The following is a 25665-nucleotide window of genomic DNA, read 5'->3' on the forward strand; positions in this document are numbered from 1 at the left end:
TTAAACAAGACCACCAGGCATTCCTTCTTCGGTGCCTATCTTCTGCTGGTAGGTAATTGGAATATGGTGGTGGCATGCGATCTGGCATGGGAGATGGCATGCGGGCTGGCCTGCGAAATGACATGTCAAATGAAATGGGAGCTGGCCCACGAAACCTATATCTTAAACGAGACCAGAGGCTCATTGCTCTTGGCGTGGGAGCTGGCATTTCAGTTGGCATGGGGGCTGGCACGGGATCTAGTATGTGACTTGACATGGGAGCTGGAATGATATCTTGCATTGAAGCTCGCATGGGGTCTGGTATTGGTTCTGGCGTGGGAGTTGACATGGTTTCTGGAATAGGTACTGATATGGTATCTTGCATGGGAGCTGGCATTGAATCTATCATGGGAGATGACATAGGCGCTGGCATGGATGCTGGCCTGCGATTCGACATGGGAAGTAGCCCACAAAATAAATACCTTAAAAAACGCCAGCAGCAACTCTTCGTTCTATTGTCATCTTCTTCTTCTGGTGGGTTCTGTAATGATGGTGCTGGCACGGGTGATGACACGGGTGATGGCACGTGTGGTGGCACGGGAGGAGGCACGGGTGGTGGCACGGAATGTGGCACGGGTGGTGGCATGGGATCTAACATGTGAGCTGGGATTGGTTCTGTCATGGTAGCTGGCGTGGTTTGTGGTATTGTACCTGGCTTGTCTTCCATGTATCCTGGTAAGTCTGCAAGAAGCAAAATAAACTTGATTGTTATGCATGTGTCACTGCATTCACTTGCTTTCAGTGAATGACATAGACCTAGTAGTAAGGCGAGGATACGTATTCAACTGCATAATTTACTCTCCATTTTCAAGTCATACAAAATCATTTTGTACATGTTTTGAACGACAGTAGTAACGAATATACAAAATTAACTGTATCTTTTTTTCATATTTCAGGCGTTCCTGTGTATATTAACTATTGAGCATGCTATGCAGCATATTTTCAGGACTTCATGGCATAAAGCTCCAAATTAGCATACTTGGTAAAAACAATAATAATCTTAATTGTCAGCACGTAATATTTTTCTCTTAACTGTACTCGATGGCGGAAATTCCTTGCATATGCAATGTGGATTGGCAAAACCAAAACAATCACACTATGCATTTGTTCCATTGCACTACTGCGCAACAAGAACCATTTCCAAAGACATCTATCTACCTGACTTCATCATCATCCATACAAGTTTTAGGTCATGTGGTCTATTAGATCTCATAATAAAGAGTAATTTTCTCTCAAACTCTTTATGGGGCTTCCCAGAAATCTTTTCCCCTAAGATAGATAGTGAAGCATAGCTTTTGGGATTCTGTGGGATCTCATACATCGCAAACGTCTCATGCAATTGTTCTCATATTTTGTATGAAATTGAGTATTGATTACAGGCCGAGTTCTTCCATTACTTCATCGCTGCGCTTATGGTCTCATTTTTATATAATACTGTTCTTCGCATAAATCTTATTTCATTAGCTGTTCTTTCCCCTTAATATATTTGCCTCACTACCATAAGTCCATTCCTGTGGAGTAACGGTCACCTCGTTTGGTCGCGAAACCAAGTGGTCCGAGTTCGAATCCCGATCGGGGCAAGTTACCTGGTTGAGGTATTTCCGGAGTTTTCCCTTAAGGGAATAAGAGCACATGCTGGGTAACTTTCGGTGCTGGACCCCGGACTCATTTCACCTGGATTATCACCTCCATTTCATTCAGACGCTAAGTAACGTGAGATATTGATACAACGTCGTAAAATAACTCAATAAAATAAAAAGAACTGCCATAACAGAGTAAAGGGTTTGTTGAAGTCGTATTCTATTGCTTTTCTGTACCAGGGAAGGTTTCATTACTCTATTGATCATTTACATAGTCTTGGAGTGTTTTACAGTTTTGCTCATTATTCTAAATAATTATCAAATGTTAATTTGTAGCCAATATATGTAATATCATTTGCTCTTTCTAAAATTTTGTCTTCCAAACATATTTTACTAGGGACAAGCTATTTTCGCCAGAAGGCGAAACTTTCTTTTTCTGTATTATTTCCATGTTATATTTTGCAATGATATTTTACTAATGTACTGAGTATTGTAGATCATTTTCTGTAGGTGCTATTAAAACTAGGTTATCCACAAATATTAATTAACATATTTTTAAATATCTGTTTATCTCCAACTCTTTATATCGCATGGCTCTCCATTCCTGAATAATTTTTTTCGTGTGCATTATAAACAGAAAAAGAGAAACACCGCAAATCCGTTTCAATCCTATGTTAATTTCGAGCTATTCTGAGGTCGTGTTATTCATTTTGTCTAAAATTAAATTTATCCTACCTGACTTAAAAATCCCATAACCACCTTCTCCTGTTTCACTTATTCTCAGTTGGCATCTCTTTTGATAAGTTTATTCATACACACTAACATCTATGATCGTATCACGTGTGTAGGATCTTTGGGTATATCTGTAGGCCATGGACTTTTGTTCTGACTCTGTTTTTATTGTCGTGTGTTATAAATGGCTTGTGTTCATGTAATTGATTTAGATTTTATTTTAATGTTCATGATATTGGTGATTAAGGGTGTTATGAATCATGATATGCAAATTTCCAATCCAGTATATGCCTTCGTGACTGAGGGAAACCATGAAAAACATGAGTCAAATTGGCTGGGCACGGAGTTTTAACCCAGAATTTTTCGAATATGGGCCTAAAACATTACCAGTTTTCTTTATTGCTTATCCATTTTTGTAATTTTATTGTTAGTTACAATTATAACAATAAACTTTACATTACAATAGACTATTAGGTCATGCTGTGTTGTGCAATACTGTCCAGTTGTGCAATTAAACGGTCTTCGGAGTAAACTTTGTTACTTAATCTTTCATCCAGTGTTCGCACTATGTAAGTTTTCGGGGCACTGTACTGGAATGTGACGCTTTTTAGATTGTAATAATGGTGAGGGTATACCTTGCACCAAAATATATGACGGTCTTTCTTCCTGGAATTGTAAACCCTCGTAAATCCCTATCTTCTTAACCCTTAGGCGCGTGGCATAAATACAATGTGATAATGACTTCAGGAATTGGCAACTCAGCTAAATTTTATATAAGTGTCTATCTGTAGCATACAAGAGACGTCTAATTTGGGTCGGATGAGATCGGTCGAGATCGGTCGCGCTGTGAGGAGTAGAAATTTTCAGGTGTAGCTAGCTATATTGTATGTCGAGTTCTTATTGGCTACCATCGACTAATGTGTGATTCGGAGACAAATAGAAATGTCGCTCTCAAACATTCCATGTGACGTCATAGAGAGGTCGGGCTTCCCGATCAGCTGTATGCTCTGTGCTATTGAAGAGAGATAAACGTTTCAATTTCGATTATAAAGTAATTCATTTCACTTATAGAATTAGTTACAAAACACTTTGACATTTCGACGGCTTAGTGTCAAAGGACACTATCGCCAAAAATCGACTTTCTGAATTATTTGTAGTATCATGTTGTACAAAGTAGCCTTTATAATAGTGTGAAAGTAATATGTCTCTACAAGTAATAGTTTTTTTTTGTTTTTTTTGTTTTGTTTTTTTTTAAGATAGTGTTGTGTTAATTTAGACAGATGCTGAGTGTCAAACAACACTATCTAGACTTAGTTTTCTTTGACAATAGTAAAATATAAACTAGAAGAACACTGAGTTGAGATAGTGTTCTTTGTCTCTAAATTATTTAACATTTCTAAGATTTTATTGGTGACACTTCCTCAGAACATACAACCAAGAATGTAATACAATCACCATACTGTTTATTGTTAAAGATTTGATAATTTTTTTATTAATAGAACACGCATTCTTAAATCAATTCAGTTTGTAAGAAGTTTACAGTTTGTAATAAACGTTCTATATCTGGACTGTACACCTTAATCAAGGTAACAGGGTTGATGAATTGGTATTAAATGATAAAACATAGGTAGCACAGTAAGCCTAAGGTTGCGGTGCATCCGGATCAATGATGAGCCCAAATGTTGGGGGGAGGGAAATTCAGGAATGCTAATGTTCAGACAGAAAACCTTTCATATTAACGTCATATTTTCAAAAATAATTTTAATATAGCTTTTCATAATCCCAGAAAGCATCAATGCAATAAATGTTATAAATATGATCACATGTCTGAACTTAAGAAGATAGAAACGGAGGCAGTTCGTCAGTCCCACATTGAAAGAAAGGAAGCAGCTCAAGTAAAAGAAAATTACAAAATTATGGCATCAGTGAACGTTCTTTACTTTTTTTAATTTTATTTCGAAGCTGTGCGCTACAATCCAAGTTTTAAAATGGAATGAGTGTTTTATAAACGTAGATTAGCTGTAGGCCTATATAATTTGACCGTGTATGCTGTAGCCAACAGAACAGCACAAAATTTTATATGAAACGAGATAATTGCAGAAAGGGAAGCTGCAGTAGTACCATCACGTCTCTTTGCTCAAATGAAAAAACTGCAGAATGGTAAAAGGTTCTATTTCATGTTCGATACTTGTGGAGGAATGTGCTTATATCAACCATGCTCCTCTACGCTGCGAATGTTTTTGACATACCTCAAATTGAACATATTTTTTTTAACCAGGACATTCACAAATGGACACAGTCCACGCGAACATTGAAAAAAAAAAACAACCAAACATACAGAAATATTTGATCCATCAGGGTGATACACTATACTTTAAGCTGTATCAAAAATAGAAGTGAAACAAAGTGATTTAATTATGTAAGAGAAATTCAGAAGACATTAATAAAGAACAAGAAAGTTGACACTAACGGAAACATTGTAAGATGGCTGGATATAGTGTGGTTCCAGTATCGGAAAAGTAACAGTGAACACTTATTATTTAAATACAAGTATGATGAAGAATTCCAAAAATTCAATGTACAAAGCAAGATTACACTTGGATTTAGGCTGGATAATCGTCAGCTTAAACCAAAGCATCAAGGAGCACTAAAAATATACAAGATTAGAAAATTAAAAATCTATTGCAACTGTGTAAACAGAATATTTTACCAGGAAATTACCAATTCTTTTACAATAGTTTAAAAATGGAGAACAGGAAATCGTAATATAAGATACAGTACTCAAAATGAAGAGCAATGAGTGATTATAAAATTAAGAGGAAATTTCAAATTTTTATATGAGAGGTGTAGATATTGATACTATTCAAAACATAAAATACTGAATCAAATATAATATAATATATTCATATTATAATTTTATTCAATGTCATTTAGGGCACAAATTCTGAGTTAAGTGTGTTTTCTTTTCATTACGTGCAGACAGACTTTTAAATGAACTGAATTTGTAGAATTCATTATTTTTTAAATAAATTGATCATTAATTGAATAACTTTTTCGTCCAAACCCTCATCAGCTGTGGTATATTAAAGTAACATTAGCAATATTTAAAAACACTGATGTTCTAAAATGCAATGTAAAAATGAAGATAACTTTGCTCTTTTATTATTTTATAAATGCACTGTTAAAATTATTATTTCAAATAATAGTATAAATTGATCTAATAATGATAATATTATGCTTTTATGCTGCGTAAATAATATTAACTGGTATTTTTATAATCTTACTGATATGTTCTAAGTTTAGATAATATTCCTTTATGAAGAAGAAGAAGAAATTGATATTTGCTGCTCACCACAATAATTAAATTTATTAATTTGCATTGTCAAATAGCTATAATTTTTTATTAAAATGTTTAAATTCAATATTTTGGCATTTATTTTTAACACTGTCTACTAAATTGAAAGCTTCGTTAGTAACAAAGAACACTATCTCCAAAATGTGTTAATTTTTAAGACAATACTAAAATATTTCTAGAAAATATGTACTGTATTGTATTGTCTTTAGGTTTATATTTGATATATATATACAGTATATATGATTTAAATTTTATCAACATATATCTTAAATTAAAGCAGTAACAATAAAATGTACACAATTAAACTGTTTTTTGCCTCCCCTGTAAAGTTGTGATTTTGGAGTTAGTGTCCTTTGACATTAGGCGTCGATTTATTCTAAGTCTCAGATATTGTGTTTCTCTTGAAATGAATAGGTGTAGTGGTCTAATAAGTGTTACATACATTTGTACGCCAATTGCTTTTAGACCTACACTTCTAAAATGTATCTTATTTATAATTAATAAGTAATGATTGTACAATAAAACATTAACGATTGTACTGTTGGGTCGAGTGAAATCAGTCGCGCATGTGTGATTTTGGTTCGATGCTTGTTTCCTTCATGTAAGGTTCCTATATTGTACTAACATAATATGAATATCCCCACAAAAAATTGATTAAATCCAACATAAATAATTAATATAAGAACATCATTAATAGTATGTTATGAAATACCATATAGGTCACTCACCATTTAAATCCAATCTACAAATGAATGTGTAGATACCAGTTTTTCACTTTACACTGCTGAACTGTACATCACTGTATATAAATCTTGCCACCCATAGATAATGTTAGGATAAAATGAATAAACTGTCTTATGAAGAAACGAATTTAACAAATACAATATTACTAAATAACAAACAAACAACAACACTAAAGAAACATGAACTGTACATATATTTTATTGATCTGTTTCCTTTCTTTGCAAAAGTGACAGAGAAATATTTAGAACTTCTTTGCGGATTGGCTTGCTCATATCAGATTTGTTTTTGTATTTCTCTTTTGTTCAAAACGGTCAGTCTGTCGAATAGTCTATCTCTGGTTAATTTTATGAGAGTTGATATGTCTTTGTCTAGTCTTCTTGTTTTTTTTACAGTGCAGGTATATGTGCTTTAGAGCACTACGTTGCATCCGTTCTATGTGCATATTAATATCTATACCACAATTATTTCCTACGGCAGCAGGCCCAACACACTACGTTCTTCATGCAGTAGTAGTAAAATATTAAAAAAATAATGATAATTCAGTATCACCTGTTAAATACTGAAGGATTCCTACCAAAAGTTTAGCATAAGTGTTCTCGTCATTTTCTGTATGAAGAACTCGTAAATACTTGTATGTTACTGGCTGCTAGGTTAAATCGTTTATTTTATTCCTAATGTTCTTACTCCATACTTTTTCTATGTGCCAGGTGTAAAACAAGCGTTTATCGGGAGGGCCCATCGCAGTTACCCAAGCTTTATACAGTGCGATCCAAAAGTCCCTCCGCAGCTCCATTAGTTGTAGTAATCCTGTAGACAGCTGGTACGTAATCTTGTAGAAAGTTGACATTTTCCCATTAATTCCGGTTTGACAACCTCACATCCCCAGTCAATCATATGCTTAGCGGCCAGTGCTGCCACTTGAATTCTCTGCCTGGTGGATTCTCGGCTGCACCGTGGCTACAGAAGCACTGCGGAGAAACTTCTCGCTCGCACTGTAGTAATATCTATTGCCCAGGCACTTGGAAGTTCTTCATTCGCCTTCTAGCTTCCCGGTATAATTTAGAGTCCTAATCCAAAAAATTTGATGCCAAAGCTGGACATTTTCGTAAACCTTTATAAAATTCTTCTTTCATGTCACTCATGAAGATTTTGTGGCCAGGATACCAATTTCTTGTTTAACACAATTAAAAAACAAAAGATAGCACATTTTCATCTGTCCTATTAGATATTAAGAAAGTCCCTGGAAATCCCTGATTCATTTCATCAACTGTCATTATTGCGATAAGTTGAAATCCATAATCACCCATACCATGGGTAGGCCTTACCATCAATAATTGAGGGGTTTGCCGGAAAAAGGGCGTATACGTCAATATGGCTAAATGAGATACATGCAATCTAAGATTTTAAAACGCACCTGAATAAAATGTTATACACGCATGCAGCCCTTTCCTGCAGGTATGTACAGTACAATCAAAACAAAATTCCGCTATTATAATTAGCGAATTATTCACTACATTTTAAACCGTTTTTCCGAAGAAGGGCATATAGGTCTATCCGCCTTTCTTCCGGCAAAGCCCTCAATTATTACTTTCTCTGAGCCATATGTTTTTAAAATTTCTCCCTGGGCTTTGTATTATAAGAACAAAATCTTCTTCTTTCAAAAAATGTGCTGTCATGTCAGGAGCAGTTCCTTGTGGCTTATAATCAGGGAAAGGAAGTTCATGCCCTAAAAATGTGAAGAATATGTATGCATTTATGCCGTAAAAATTGTTGATAAATATGCTACAAAGTATTCATTATCAGTCTGAGATTATTTTAACAGAATAATAAGGTATAGGTAACTTACGTTTAGTCTATGGATTTTGAAATGCTAGCCTCATTGCTGAATGTTCCATTTATGCTGTTACAGTTCACAACTAAGCAGTGTCGTATGTTTTCTGTTGTCATTCTTTGCCTGTTGTCTCTAAGCATAGCTTTGTAGCGCAATAAATTTCGTTCTACGTCACAAGAAGTAAGAAGGGCTTGCACAAAAGCTGTGAGCTGTTCTACAGAACATTTTGTTGGTTTTTGGGGTGTTTTTCCTTCGAGAATATCTTGAATTTCTTTAAGTTGATAATATCCAGGGTTTTTGGAAAGAATATTTGCTGTTTTCTCATTCACTTTATCTCCTACATTTTTTTGGAACTGATGTTAAACTGGATATTGTTCTATCGAAATCTGCTCAAGACTGCAGTAAAGGAATACTAATTGCTAACTCAAGAGGCTCCCTATGGGGGCGCCATCGTTATGTTCAAAATTCATAAACATAAATTAGTCGTGTTTACAAGGTTACATACTTTTAAAAATGAGGGAAAGACAAATAAACATACATAATAAGCAGGTTCCCTGCATAAATGTTAAAATATGATGCTTTTATAAATAGATGCAAAATATGCACATTAATGCACAATAAAAGTAATATAATTGTATTCAGAAATGTGTGATTCATGTAGATAATCTTTCAGCATATTCAAACAATGATAGAGAATAAATATGCAAATACATGAACTTCCTTTCCCTACTTATAATACAGAATACACTGATCACTGCTTTCTGTAACTTCCTGTATCCAGCATTACGCATCCCCTCTTCCGAAAGATTGAAGGCTTTCTCAGTATTATACAGTCCTTTTTAGTTAAGAGATGTACTGTTTCTAAACTGGATTCTGTGACAGAGTCTCGTATCTCATTCAATATGGTGTCAAATGGTATCTTGTTAGCTATCTTACTGGCTGTTTCCAGGCGCTGAGAAGAAGAGAGAAACAAATGGCCAAGGTCACTTCCATGCCCAACATGTGTGTCCGTAAATTATAACTTCCAACTCTCTTATTTTCATACTGGCCGGACAAAAAGCATTAATTTTTGCTGCCCTGTATTTGTATATATGCCTTTGTCTGTTTCACGTAGGCATGTAATACTCAACTGTGGTAACAGGAAAAATAGTGATGCTTAATGTTACTTGCTGTTTTCTGACACGCTCTAACTTACTGTATATAAAGTTTTCTCTGGTCTCCACTTCTGTGTTTTTCTTCCATTTATGAACTTCTTCTAAGTTTAGAAATGTTTCCGATTGAGTTGTGATATATTATGAATTTCATTATAATGTTTTAATCATTCATATTTGGTTGTTTCATATGAACAAAGAGAGCAATGATGTTTGATACATTCTTACGCGTCACTGCTTCTAACTGATGCACCTGACTTTCGTGTTATTTCAGAGTTTGTTTTCTTGATTACTGAGCATCACACATTTCACATTTAAAGATTTTGTCACTTTTAAACCTATTATATACAATATTATGTTTTGTTTTTTTTTTAATTTCATGCCTTTTAAGATTCTTCACATGATTGAACTGCGCGTCATAATAATCGCACTTGAAGGACTTGCTTACTTTCACAACATGCTTTACTTTCTTATGAGTTTGTACATTACGTTTATAAGAAAACTGAGGAACCACAAAACTTACATAAAAAGTATGGTTATTACTAGTTACATTATATCAATACACATCTAAATAGCACAAATAAATAGAGAAACAAATTTAACAAATTACAGAAAAAACACAGACAATTCTATGAGATTTCGAAGGCTGCCGCCAGGATGATGGCATTGGCCTACACGATATAGACCACAGTCTAATACGCGTATATATACACATACACGAGATGGCTCTTACAACGGCAGACGACCGATCTCGACCAATCTCTCCCGACCCATCAGACACGCAGAAATTGAGACTCCTGTTTGCTACAGCTAGACGCTTGTAAATTTTACCCCTTGCTCGTTTCTACAGTTAAGTGGTGAAAGGTGTGAAGGAAGGGCGTCATGTTTTGGAGCAAAGTATAAATGTAAAGGTGTCGGCTTTATATGCAATGGAGTCATTCCACGTCAGACCGGACAAATTTTTGATCTCATATTTTTAGAATTGTTTGAAACTTCTTGTATGCTTTCTAAGGGTAAAAATAAGAGACCCATATTATTTTTCTTGGCCCCAGTTCTGGTTATTTTGAGATCTATACAGCATCAAAATTATTGAAAAATTGTACACATTGGCATATACAAACATTCGTTTCTCCCATTATGTGTATCGTATGAAATCGAGGTTAGTTTCATTTGGAAGGTTAAATATCAGGCTTTTAGCCTGTGTATAATCACTTTCCATTTTTATGTATTCACAGTACTTTATGCCATAATTATTATATAGGTTAATTTTGTTGTTCATAATGTTAGCAAACTTAGAATACCATTTTTAAATTATCAGCATGTTCTCCATTTAATTATGTGTAAGTAGACCAAAATTTAATAGTGGAAAAGCAATAAATGACAGAGTAAAAAAATACTAAATAAATACGCGCATAGAGCTCTGTTGCGCTCTTAATCCCTTGTAGCGGCACACTGTTAACTGTTGGCTGAAGTCTGGCATGCGACATCACACTGGCGACTGTCAGTCCTATTTGTTTATGTCTGGAGAAGATTGGCTGGGATATACAATACCATACCTAATCCAGGTCCAAGGCGGAATGAATTCTCTTCAGTTTGTTCCGAGATTTTCAAACGTTAGGGCATTAATAACACTGTACTATAGTATTACCGCGAGTGTGTGTGGCGTAGTTTCTGTTATTGTTTTTAGTTGGTGCAATTAGTGTGTAGGCTAATCACAATGAGTAATAACAGAACCTAGACATGATCAGTGTTTTAATCCTTTCAAAATAAGCAATCATAGTCGTAGGTTTAAGAAAGGGAAATTAAGGTGCGTGACTTCCAACATGCTTAAAAATTGAAAATGCAACACATTAAGTTGTCGTACAATCTTAGGATTTGTGAAAATTGTCGTAAGAAAATTTTGTTAATGTCAAATATTAGTGAATCAAGTGCTGTTCAAACCAGTAGTGTTGATATCTTAGGCGGTTCTAGTGTCCAGAACATTGAAGAAGAAACAACAGGCAATTCGGAAATTGATAAATAATTCAGAGGTGTCAGAGGTGTCAGTGACGGACATTGATAATTTTAATGAAAGTTTGATGTCAAGGGTGAGACATCAATTAAGAAGAAGAAATTATCACAGAAGAATTATCCCTAACAGAAATATCAGAAAATAAAACAGACACATAAGGAAAAGATTTTTCGCGTTGAGAAAAAAGGAAGTAGAAACAACACCAGATGAGAAGAGTAGCGGTGACATAATTAATAAGCTACCAGAGTGTTTCGGAAACACTATTGACTTCTGTCAATACTATATATTTGAAGAGTGGTCATACAGTAAAATTAGGGAACACTGTGATGCATCTAATCACATGATCAGTGTTGCAAAAAACTTAGCTGCAGAGAGGGGAATTCTCTCAAATCCAGAATCTAGAATTGGATAAACTTTAGACACATCCATAGTGGAAAAAGTACTTAATTGACCATTACACTAATAATGATATAAGTCGCATCATGGCGAGAAAGTAAAACTTCGTTTCTGTAAAAGAAGACGGCCACAAAGTACAGAAACAGAAAAGATTATTGTTATCAGATTTAAAAGAAACATTTTGAGCTTTTAAGGTTAAATATTCAGACATACAAATTAGTTTTTAAAAATTTGCGGAACTAAGACCAAAACAATGTGTGCTTCCTGGAGCTAGTAGTACTCATTCAGTCTGTATGTGTGTGGTCATCATGAGAATATAAAGTTGTTAATTGATGGTGGAAACATTGCGAAATTAACAGCCAATCTACGACTGAGAAATTACAAAGATATGATTTCACAGATTGTATGTAACCCTGTATCCCTTAAATTTTATTTTTGTTCCTTCAATCGAACAAAAAATTTGACAGAAATAAAAAACATCAAGGTTAAATTTCCTTTATATTTGTCCTGTTTGAAGTGGAATGACTCAATGAAGATATTTGGTGGCCAAGGAGGTGGAACTCCATGCCGAAGATAACTCCCAGATCTTGTGAGAAGAAAGTAATTATAGAGGATTTCACGTTAAGAAAAAAGCATTGATTATAGGCCTATGGATCTTGCCTAATACGAGCGCTCCAAAAGTCGCTCACATTAAAATTATGGTGTCTATATTGAGTAATGCAGTTGGAAAGTGCTATCGGCTACCGCATCATGGGTATTAACAGCAACAAACTTTGTCGTCATTGTGATGTGTATGTATACACTGACGCTTGCAATAGTTCTTTGTTTATTGCTCGGCAAACATGTCGTTTTCCAAAGAGCAACGAGGTTTCGTTGTTGAACATTATTTTTCCAGTCGTCCTTGTACACGTGTTGTAGACGAATTATCCGGATGTGGTAGTGCCCAACAATTCGACCATAACGAGAGTAATCGTCAGTTTCAGGGAATGTGGATCAGTTGCAGACAAGAAGAGAACCGGGAGACCGGCCATTTTAACTCCTGCTAAACTGGCTGAGGTGAGAAATGTGATGGAGCGTTCGCCTTCAAAACGTTCGCGGAGACTCTGAGCTCCACTCTTAGAGTTCATGTGGAAGTGCTCAGAGAGCGATGAAGCGGTTACATTTTCGTGCTTATCATGTACGCAGTGTTCAAGAATTCAAGGAGCCTAATAAACAAAATCGCGTAGTGTACTGTAGCTTACATGGTTGCGGTCATTAGTTGACAACCATGGAATTGCAGAGCTTGACCGTGTGTTCTTCACAGGTGAGGCGTGGTTTCACCTTAGTGGTTACATGAACAGTCAAAACTCTCGAATTTGGTCCACCGAAAATCCACATGTGTTCCATGAAACCCCCTTACACTCTAAAGAAATTGGAGTGTAGTGTGCCGTTTCACGTCGTCGTATAGTGGGCTCCACTTTCTTTGAAACTACAGTGCCCAGTGTTGTGTACATAGATATCATTATACAGTTTATTGCGCTTCTTGACAGTGATGAATGTGATTGTTGGTTCCAGCAGGATAGTGCCATATGTCACACATCTAATGAAACCATGCAGTTTTTGCGCGAGCTTTTGGGTGAGCGTATCATTTTTCGAGGATTGTAGCGTCCATGACCTCCTATTTGACGTCCCCAGATTTCTTTATGTGGGGTTAGCTTAAAGGAAGGGTATACAAAAACAGACCGCACACTCTGGAGGAACTAAAGAGTACCATAACAACGGAGATTAACAACATCAGTGTACGCGTGCTCAAAAAAGTGGCCGCAAACATGGTAAAAAGAGTTCGTACATGCCACTGTAAGTATAACACGGTACATGTCATGAACTGGATGCGCGGTAGCAAACTCTGTCTCTGGCGTCAGCCGTTGTACAGACCGCTTATTTAGTCCTGACAGCTCAGCGACGCGAAAGAGGGGAAAAGTTCCGGAGTAGAGATAAGGGCGAGCGGTCGGTAAAGGAATGCAGTACAGCTTAATTGTACTGGAAACATGCCGCTCCACCGCACACATGACATCCCGATCGCTTCGAAGGCAAGCGAATGAATAACCCATACACCCCTTGGCGTAACTAAATGGATTCGCCTGATCTAGGCGCACATCTCCGGCGACTGTCAGGACTAAATAATCGTACTGTACACTCCAAGTGGCGGGGATTACCAGTCTTACAGTAGTTTGAGGGTTTGAGTGAAAATTGTTTGTTTTTTGTGTTTGTAAATAGTGATTGTACATATTTTTGTGTTAGGTTTAATAGAGCTACTTCATTCTGTACATACAAGTAAGTTTCATCATAAGGTCATTTGTTTTAATAATAATTTCTGGAAAATGTTAATATAAATAATGTTTATGCTATCTTTCTCAGTCAAAATATGTCCTACGACCGTATATTGCATAACTGAAATATAAATTTAATTGGTCTAGTTCTAAGGACTAACATTATGACGTACTATTGAAAGTAGCTATTGCGAAAACAAAACAAGAAAAAATGCCTTTTGTATGCGCTATTGCTACCTGCTCAAACAGCCTACAACAAGGATTTCTGCCCGCGCGAGTATCACTTTCCACAGATTCCCTAAATAAGATGTGCGTAGGAAAAGATGGGCATATTTGTGTAAAAGGGAAGATTCTTTCAATGAAGAAAACGCAACAGTCTGATCTTATCATTTTGGTGAAAATTATTATGAAAGGGATCTTAAAACGGAGCTTCCAACTTTGAAACATAAATGGATATTACGTGAATGAGCTGAACCCCATCTAAATAGGCCTATACCGAATTCTAATCCCGAATCAAATAATGATCCTTCAGAACGCCGGACCCAACGCATGGAGAGGAGAAATAACAAAAAGATCCTAGAAAATGTGTTGGATTCCAGCGTCTCAAACACGGGAGAAAATTATTGTCCTGCAATTAATAATGGAAATGAACAAGTGTTCACTAATCCTAGTATCTCTGACACGAAAAAATTGATATTTTGAAAAAAAAATTGTTGAAATCCGAAAATGAGATGCTTTCGGACCAAATTACAGAGCTAGAAGAAACTTTGAAGGAATTAAAACATGAAAATATGCACTTAGAAGCCCGTATTAAGACTTTTGAAAATGAAAGTATTAAATTATCCTCCATTTTCAGTCCTCAAAAAAATCCGTGTTAATAACTAGAAGAGCAGTAACTTGAAGGGGGAAAAAGTTGAAGATGTTGCTGTAGCAGTCACGTTACGAGCTCTGTCTAAAACGCCTATGATTTTAAAAGACAACTTAAATATCCATTACCTTCTCCTCGAACATTACAAAGGCATCTCTTCACCATAAAATGCATGTAGGTTTGATCTCTTTTAGTTTTGAGATCTTAAAATATAATATAAATAATACGATTGACATGGAAAAAGACATAATAATAATAATAATAATAATAATAATAATAATAATAATAATAATAATAATAATAAATGCAAGTGCAGCATAGCATTTCTTACGACAATACATTTGACTGTTTAGCAGGCTTGTGTACCCACGGGGCGTGAAACGCTCGCGTCAATTTAAAAATATCGTGATTGCTCCACGCCAGTTCCTTCTTGCTGGAAAGCGTGGTCCGTTCACACGGAAGGACAAAGTAGTCAGTCGAGACGTAGCCATGGTTAGTTGCTGAAGAATGTATGGCAGGGATCGGAGAAAATGTCATCGTGATCATTAGCAATAGTGCTGTCGAAGGGGCAGCGCAGTAAACTGTCTCTGCTTCACTCTCTCCCTTCCAATCAACTCCCCTACAACTCCAGTACACAGACATCTATCAGTGGATACCTGATTATATTAGATTGTTTCTTTCTCAAAACCTTCAACGTCTGTTCGGAAACGTGTGTTTAAGGAAGAATGGGAGGAACAGTAGGTGTGCATATGGTGACAATGTAGACGCCTCTTCTGTTCTAAAATTATAATAGACACTTAAAAATCAAACATCTAGCGACATTACGACACGTCATAAGATTATCACGAAATCATAGGTAAGCATGAACATATCCAATGTAATTGTAAACGGAAATGTATGCAGTAGAAAATAAGTATAAAAATAATTTTCTTTTCGTAGGGCTAGACGGAGTCAAGCAATTAAAATATAGAAGAACGAAATTCAAATAACAGTTCCAGTATTAAATTATGATGGAACAAACTGAGTCAAAGGGAACTCCATGCAAGTTATATTATTGCTTTGGAAATCGCAAAATAAGGAAGGGGGGCTATCAATTAATTTCAAGAAAATAAAATACATGGTTGTGGGTAGTCGCAGCAAGGTAAATTTAGATACTGGGGATACACAAATAGAAAATTCTGAATCATTCAAATATTTGGGTGTTACCCTCAACAGTCAGGCCAAAAGTGATGAAGATAATAATAAGATTGGCCAAGGAAAGCGGGCCATAAGACAATTAAATACACTCCTGTGGAATGACAAGGTAACAAGGAAAACTAAGACAAGTATATATAAAACTATAATAGAAAGTATATGTACCTATGGATCTGAAACTTGGGAAATGAGAGACAGGATGAAGAAGAAATTGTTGGCTCTAAAAATGGATTACTGGCGCCGTAGTTGTCAAGTTTCGAGGATGGACCACATTAGGAATCAGGATGTCCGAAATATAATGCAGGTATCAGGAGATATCTTACAATCAGTGGAAACTAAACGCCTGATATGGTATGGGCATCTCCAGAGAATGTCAGCCGACCGCTGGCCTAATAAGGTCTTCAACTGGACTCCCCCGGAAAAAAAGAGAAGAGGAAGGCCAATGAAGAAATGGAGCGAGGAGGTTCAGGAGGATATGGTCTGCAGGGGTCTACAAATGGGCGATTGTCAAAACCGGAGTACCTGGAAGTTGAGAAGTGGGAGACGGCGACAGCCGTAAAATTACTCGCAATACATACATACAAATCGCAAAATCATTGAAGTGCTAAAATAAAAGACAATTCATTAAAACATGTCAGAATAAAGTTGCTAACATTATTTGTCCCGAATAATCTGATGTTTTTAACAGTATGAAATTATCCACACAGACAATACAAAGGAGGATAAGGGATATTGAAACACTAGCTGAACGAGAAATAAAATCAAAGATGCATGAACAGTGGTCTAATCTCTCGTTTCAGGTGAAAACACAGATATTGATGCAGTATAAATGGTAATGTTCATCCGCGGAGTTACGAATTATCTCTCTGTATAAGAATATTTGCTCGATGTCATTACACTCGAAGGAAATACAATAAGAGAAAAGTTATGCCAAGCATGAAGAAAATATATAGAAGAAACGAATCTGAACAGAAAGTAATTAGTATCTATAGGCCTAGTAACATACGGGACTCGAAATACGACTTTAAAAAAGTCTACTAGGTGGACTAACGTGATATTAAGAGAGCTGGAAATAAGTGAGGACATTAAACGTTGTCATTGTATAACACACCAGACTGGCTTAGAATTATTTAAAATGCTCTCCATAGAAAATATCTATAGTATTATCATAGGTCGCCTGCCGCGACCCTACATAGCCGCTATGTTTGTCTCTACATTCGATATATTTCCGAACAATTTTTTTCTGAACGAAAACTTGTAAAATCTAAACAAAGATCGTGACTAGCAGACGCAAATTTACGAGTTGTATTAAGAGTGGCAATTTGTGAAGTATTTTCCTAGGTTGTTGTAGCACAGCAAACATAAAGGTGAAATACAATACAATCTGTTCATCTATAAAACAATATTGTGTAGTCTACGTCAGATGATTGGGTTGAGAGTCCGCCACTGGGATCCGAACGGAGTGCTCTATACTCCTCGACTAATATTACATCTTACGTACTGCGGCTTGCGTCCAGTGATGTCATCGCGAGTACAAAATTGCCGACGGCTGGGTTATATGTTCAGTTTCAGCGAATGAAATCGTTTCTTGCAAAGAAGAAAACACAAGAGAAGGAGATGGTGGGTTAGGCAGTGGACACTACAACGCAAAGCTTTGGGAGCTTGAAGATTTATTGAAGGAGAACTTAAAAATCATCCTGAGGATTTCAAAAATTCGTTAAGAATGACAGAGGTACAATTTGAAGATTTGTTTGAGCGAGTTCGACTTCTTATAACAAAATATGACACAAAAACTGTATGAAACAAACAATAACTGCCAAAACAGAACTAGAATGTCACTTGAAATAGTTTATTTTCATTAACCAGGCAGCTTTAGGTTTGTAGATCTCATCGGTAGAATTTTCTGATCTCTCACTCTCAGAAATTTTCCTCATTTCCTGGCAAAAAACTTTTCAAGTTTTTAAATTTCATTATAAATTCCTTCGGTCCAAATGTTGGTATATTTAGGGTAGCAGACATTCGTTTATCCGCTGCTGCTTGTTTATCACGATCCCGATGCTCGCCCAATGTTGGATTGTACAGAACATGTTTTATTTTATACCTATAGTTCCAAAAATTGTATTGTATCACTCTTACTAAATCTAAAAACAAAGCTAACAAGACATCTTGCTTCACTAAAGCCAGGCGGCTTACGACTGAAACTCAAACATGTTTGATCCCGTCACGACCGAATCGTGAGCTTTCGACGTCACCGGCAAGCTTACTACACCGCGTTCACATGGATAGTGGCTTACGAAAGCGTACTTGACAGAAGCGTTTCACGCCCCGTGGGAAATGATGATACGCATTCTTATAGATAATATTTTACGATCCGACAGCGCAGTAACCCCTGCCATTCTTCATACTGCTGTATATGAATTGAAGAATATAGGCCTAAGGATGAGAGGATTCGTAAATGACATGGGGCCGTGTAATATGTGAATTCTGTTAAAGTTGGGTCGTGTCCAAAATAAAACCCAATTTCAGAATACTAACGATCCTGAAATAAGTATATGGGCTTTTTGTGATGTGCCACATGCGCTGAAATTCTTAAGAAACGATCTTCTTGATAGTGGTTTTGAAATTTGTGAATGAGAATACATTTTTAAAAGTTCTGAATTACAACAAAAGAGATCTGAAATACACATACAAGATACAAAATGATCATTTAACTCTGTGTGGAATGGAGAAGCAAAATGTAAGAAAGGTCGCAGAAGTTCTTTCTAATACAATATCCAAAACCATTTTGCACCTTATTCCCGAAGAAAAGCATGTATCAGAATTCATAAAATGTGTTAATGATGGATTCGATGTGTTGAACTCTAGCCAGCCACTAAATATAATTTAAAGATCATCTACGGCATAGAAACTGAAAAACAGGATCAAGTTTTAGATTAATTATTTCAATTGTTCAACTTAATGCGTGTAGTGGTAAGAAAGTTATTTTGCCATTTCAGAAAGGATTTTTGATTTTTATAAAGAGTGTTCGAGGTCTGTTTGAGGAACTGAAGAGAGACAACTACAAGTATCTTATGACATCTAGATTAAATCATTTCCGTCAGTAGCTAGCTGTTTCCAGCAAGATAGACCTATTCTTATATAACAGCTTCATGTCAGAGTTTTTAATTTATAGTTCCTAAAGCACAGTTTAGGAATCACAACACAACTTTTCTGCTCCATTTTATAGTTTTTCTCAGAATTGAATAGTGGAACAGATATTGACTTACTCTGTGTACATATTTGTTCTATTGAATGATGCAAGAGAGCTTTCACACAGCCTCCTCTAGCATTTTCCTTTCTTCCTAGTGTCACCAAGTACAAAGTGCTGGCCATCCTAACTCCTCTCTTCTTTCGTATTTCGAAATCTAAAGAAGACGCCATCCTCCCTATATAATACGCTCTCTTCTACTGTTAAATTATTTTCATCTTCAACGAAAGACTTCGGAAGCTCTCTGTTGCTTCTTATTGCTTCTTATTGTACCGTAAACCCTTGTCTTTCTTTCAAGAAAATGCCGTAGATAGAAGTTCGGTTCCAGAAAGTGTTTATCGTGTCTATTTCTAATCTCTTTCCTTCAGTAGCATATGAGTATATTTCCATGTTACATATACGTTGTTATGACCTCACTTACCATTCTCACGAGTATGCCGTGTTTTACTAATTTTCCAGAATTGCATGTCCATACTCTTAGACGGCTTCTCTAAAGAATAATTTCCTCATTCAGGGACAGTTTCAACTGAAATTTTATTGACGGTTTGTGAATGTGTCTGTACGCTATAAATTTTTAGGGGAAGGAGGGGAGAAGGATCCAAAGGTAATAAGAAACTTCCTATCCAATAATATATTACGACAATTAAAAGCCTGTGACTTAATCTACAAAAGTTGACATATGACAAAACAAACCCTTACGTAAAACCAGAAATCTCCGTGGCCCCCGACACCTACAGCTGGCCACCTAACTATGGAGATTTCCGTAGCCAGACGCCAATGTTTTAAGTAATAGTGCTCATTGTATTTTGCTGCGTGTATGCATATATTATAGTGCTACTGTTTTCCTCCGTTTTTAATGCATGTCTGTGGCGCGTAAGCTTTCACACTTTGTACAACGGATGACGTAGAGAAGGGCGGGGCTTGCCTCGTAGTCTGCGCGTGGCGAGTACCGTGTTATAGCCTACCTACCGTGGTATAGGTCTCGCAAGTAGAGAATACCGAAGGAAGGAATGCGAATGAAACAATGCGATAAGGAAGAGCGGCGGACAGGAAAGGTCATGAGATAGATTAAATGATATTCAAGAGTACAGTCGGAAGAGAAATGACATCTATAGAATGAGTCTTGCGTTATGATAGTTACATCACGACTTTAGTTTGTTCCGTTGCATGTGAATACGTGACTTGTATCGCACGGTATTATTATTTCATTCATAAACATATGTTACGCGTTTAATTAGCTTCAAATTTTTCTCTTGCTACGTTCTTCATTTCCACAACTGTGTCCTCATATGTTCATCTTGTTGGAAGAGACAGTACTTCAATCGGCCAGCATTTCTCGCCCCCTCGGCGTGCCTACATACACACGTCAAAACAGACAGCAACGCCACCATTGCTTTTCGGTAATCGTTCCTTGCGCGAGCTATACATGCGTTACTGAACGGGGCTGCAATTTTCAGCATATGTTGTGAAAAATGATGTAACTTAAGTTAAAACTGATGTAAGTAAATGTAACAAATTCATCTTTATAAATATATGTGAACGTATTAGGACATAAATACAGACGGTATACCAAAAAAATTGTTATAATAAGGTCTACCCATTTATTCATCCATAGAAACCTATTAAGATGTGCGCTACTTTTGGATCGCTCTGTACATTGTACAAGCTATGTGATAGGTAGACGTTTCTATGGCAACTGGTCATTTGATGGAATAACCCCATATGTTCAATGCTTTTTTCTTAAAGTGAAATCTTCTATGGGGGATTCTAAATAGACAGAGTAATTAAATAACATTATTTCATGATATGAATACTAAGCTTTAGGTTGTTCCATGTTAATTTATCTACGTAGGCCTATTTCCATGATTTCAATTTGGATTAAGTTCAACAATCCTTTGATGATTTTTCACAATAACATGAAGCTTCAAAATTCAGGTTTCTCAAAACTTTAAATTTTGAGTTGTTTTCTTTTTTAAATGGGCCGTCGATATTGTATTCCTCCTCTGACTGTCTGCACACTTGGTTAAGAAACAACGATTTAAAAATATGATACGATTATATTTACTGTCATATTAAAAAGCTAGAGAATTTCATGTTAAAATGTTTAATGTTCTTGCTTTCTCTCAAGAACCTAATGTATTTTAAACTTCAAACATTTAAGAATAGATTCTACGAATTGTGACTAATTCAACAAGTGAATCGGGCGACTAGTGAGAACTGGTTACATGACATCTCTGGATAAATGCCATATTCGCTACTAATAAGAATTCAAGTCTCCTGAACTTGTGCACAGAGTCCGTAGATATCCAGAGTACCACAATCCTTTGCGCCGGAAAACCGACAAATCAGTCATTGCAATTCCAGCGCAGCGCTCGCTATTTGTCGTATATGCTACAGTTGTATAGGAATGAAATAATATAGTCTAAGTCAGAATCAAATAACCTACTCTTAATTTTAAGGGCCACGGACACTGCCTAAATTGAGCTTTACTTTAAATATTCCTATCCCAAGAGTGTTGAAATGGAATAACAATGGCGGCCGATTAGCTGATTGCGCTACTCTGGGTATCCACGAGCTGCTTGTGTATAGCTGAAAGCAATTGTATACTTCGGGATGTAAACAGTTACTGTACCTTCCCGGCTATCGAATTGGAAATAATGAAGTCCAGCCTCCAAATTCTTCAGATTCTGCGGGTCCCCCTGCCTGACTCTCTTCTCCCACTCCGCATTCCAGTTGTTAAATGCCCGCTGTTGGTCGCTGCTCGAAGCCTCCACCATCATCGGCGTTTCCATCTTGTCATTTTCTTCTTGTCGATCTAAAAGGAAGTGTAATTCTTGGTTAAAATCTTCGTAATACACTGATTGGTAACTACGAAGAGGATAAATGGGTAGCTACTGTCCAGCCGAATGCTTATGTCGCATCCCGGTTTGCCCCAAACGTTTCTCCTGTCCTCTCTGTAAGAACTAGTGGATACTCTTCTCTGCAAATATTTGCTGTACAGAATTTGAAATTTACGTAGTATTATACAACTGTTTAAAATAATTTAAAAGAAAGGGCACGGTTAAGTAAGTAGGCCTAACTGCTATGTGATTTCCCCTGTTTGGACGACCCTGCGAAATAACCACTCGGACGGACAGTAGTATGGTAACTTGTACGTCTCCAAACTATTAAAAATAAGTGAATCATAAAAGTGAAGTCTGAAAAGGAATCAAAAGATGAATCGCATAGTAACGGTTACTTCTAGTATAGGTACAGTATAACCTAAAAGAAAAATACATTCAGGGAACTGAAATGATGGAAGTTTAGACTTTCATTTATAATGAAATTAATTTATCCATATTCTTTTATTCACAGATGGCTCCTAAATGTTGTGTGATTGTGTACCAGCAATTACCAGAGTGCTATAAGTGAGAGTGTTATGTTACAGTTCTCAAATTTCCAAATGAAAAGGTTAAGTTATGTGACTAGAAGCTACTCGTATATCTCGAAGTGTCTTCACGTCAACAAAGCATTCAATTGTTTATATTAAACACTTTGAAATATAAGAATTAGACACGGATTATCATTTAGTTGTATCCCCTATTAGAATACTATAACCATGGAATAAAAGAAAGAATAAAAATTTCAAGCAAGAAAATAATAGGCTTAGGTCTATATTTAAAATAGATTTATTGAGAGATAGTAGTATTCAATGGCTTTATGAATGTAGAATAAAGGAACACCTTCAACAAATCAAAATTTCAGGAAACATAGAAGAAGAATGAAATAACTTTACATATATTTAAAAAAAGGCTGCATTTGAATTTAGTGCCCTAAAAATTATAGGCAAAAGAGAAAAAAAGGCATACCAAAATCGAATGAAGATATCAAAAATGGTAAAGGGGAAGCATATCTCCGATTTTTACAATAAAAAAATTTGAAGATGAAATAGTACAGTAGAAAGTGGGCAATTGCATTGATTAATGCACAAAATCCCTTTATCCTCGCCAGATATGCAATAGCTTCCCCTACATAATCTGCGGTCTTTAACCGTAACAAAAAATACATTCAGTCATTCAGTCATTCATTCATTCATTCATTCATTGTTCTCCCAAGTCCAGGTTTTCCACTGCAAACCCAGCGTTCTCCAATCTTTCCTATTTTCTGCCTGCCTGTTTGTTTCCTCATATGATCCATATATCTTATTCTCGTCTATCATCGCAGATCTTTTTCTGCCCCCAACTCTTCTCCCTTTCTCCTTTCCTTCCATTGCATCCTTCAGTAGGCAGTGTCTTCTCAGCCAATGACCCAACCAATTCCTTTTCCCCTTCCTGATCATTTTCAACATCGTTCTTTCTTCACCCTCTCTTTCCAACACAGCTTCATTTCTTATTCTGTCTGTCCAATTCTCATGTTCCATTATTCTCCATATCTACATTTCAAATCCTTTTATTCTCTTCTCTTCACTTCGTCGTAATGTCCATATTTCTGCTCTACAAAATGCTAAACTCCATACGAAGCACTTTACTATCTTTCTTAGTTCTTTTCCCAAAGGTCCGCAGAAGATGTTCCTTTTTCTATTAAAAGCTTCCTTCGCTATTGCTAGCCTCCTTTTGCAACTCCCCACTATTTTCCCACCTCCCTCCTGATATTCCCATCACACCCACTCTGTTTGTTCTTATTGCTTTCTTCAAATTTTCCAACTTACCTGGCTGCAGAGTAGCTCCTGTTCCAGTTGCAGTCGTCAGTCTTCTTTCTTCTTTTTCATGTTCTGGCATGAATCGTCCTTCTCCTGTATCCCCCACCCGGACATCCGATTGGGGGGATAGTTTACGTCCGGAATTTTTTACGGGAGAAAAACTCATCATGCAGTTATTTGTAATACTATTCTTCTTGGGATAAATAAATGCGGAAGCTTCCCATTGCTTTCCGCACACCACTCTCTCTTTCGCATCTTAAAAGATCCCAGGGGGCCCCAGCGTGGAGGTGAGGAGAGTGGATTTGACTAATTAGGCCCTCCGGACTTCACCGAAATTCACCACAAGGGTTAAATATCAGTTCCATCAGGGTTTTTGACCCGATCAGAGACCGGGAAATCCCAATTAGTCTTTGCCCCCCTTATTGAGTCTAAAGCATTATGAAGGTCATCGATGTGAAAAGGCCAACTAAGATCCTTATCGAACATGATACCAAGAAAGTTAGGCTTCCAGGATGATTTATGATTAAAGTTATGTCATTGAAATACTAGATATGTGAAATTAACATTATTACCTACTAAGAAATAAACATGATGTTCTGGCTACATTAAGAATAAAATAATTAGAACGACACCATTTTTAAATTCACAAATACCATTAATTATTAATTTTCAGTTTGCGCAATACCTAGATGTGAAACAGGAACAAGATGAAGTTAAACTTATGTGAAGATTAAAGAAACTAGCACTTCAATATTATTAATTTATGCAGTGATAAGAGAGATTTTGAAACAAATGCTGTGTGGATTGGGGGCACACAGGTAGGCTTGGGATAATTTGTATTGTTCTATGAAAGCCCCTTGAATCTTGGTGTCCCTGAGTGAAAATATGTCTAGCAGAGCTCACATTTGAGTGGATGAGAAATTGCATGTGAAAATTATTTTATGTGCTGTGCACTTGTCTTTGGACTGACACTAAAGACAGGTAGGTCCAAACATTGCAAGTCATCATGATGATCAGCACAAACACAACTACCGCTCAGACAACACTTTCTATAGGTTATGTTTTGCAGAATTCCCCAGTCTTAGTATTAAGTATTCATGTTGTAAATTCGTGTACGTTACACTGTTTAATATGAATACTGGAATAATCTTACTCTCGCTGTTTGTGTTTGTTGTGTACATCATAAAAAGCATACTTAAAATTACAGCACTTTTCATTTCCACGACTGATCCATTAAAGTTACACTAAAATGTTAACCAGATTGAACAGACGTTACAAAGAGCGAACAGCCCGTCTCAACAAAATCGTAATAAAAAAGAAATATTACGCATTCTCATACGCACTAAGTACTTATTCTACTCAAAATTCTTTCATGGAGTGAGTCTTCATGGGAGTCCACCTGTATCTAGGCAACAATGTCACACGACTGTCCACAAATAGCATATAGGGGTTCTTGTTTACTGCGCATGCGCAGTGTGTTGTAGGCGAAACTTATACAATAAGGGAACTCCAGATTTTTTCCGTATCTGT

The 25665-nt window shown here is 36.4% G+C and overlaps 1 protein-coding gene across 1 annotated transcript; it reads right to left on the bottom strand.

Annotated features, from left to right (window-relative positions):
• LOC138711284 (diacylglycerol kinase kappa-like) lies at positions 1-25294 on the bottom strand. The gene is made up of 4 exons (XM_069842713.1): positions 24145-25294; positions 22090-22272; positions 169-720; positions 1-110 (listed from the first exon to the last, which is right to left on the bottom strand). The coding sequence occupies exons 1-4, from the start codon at positions 24302-24304 to the stop codon at positions 1-3; spliced, it is 1005 nt and encodes a 334-aa protein (XP_069698814.1). The 5' UTR covers positions 24305-25294.
• Positions 25295-25665: the final 371 nt, after the last annotated feature.

This window comes from Periplaneta americana, chromosome 12 (genome assembly GCF_040183065.1).
Source record: "Periplaneta americana isolate PAMFEO1 chromosome 12, P.americana_PAMFEO1_priV1, whole genome shotgun sequence".
Lineage (NCBI taxonomy): Eukaryota > Metazoa > Arthropoda > Insecta > Blattodea > Blattidae > Periplaneta > Periplaneta americana.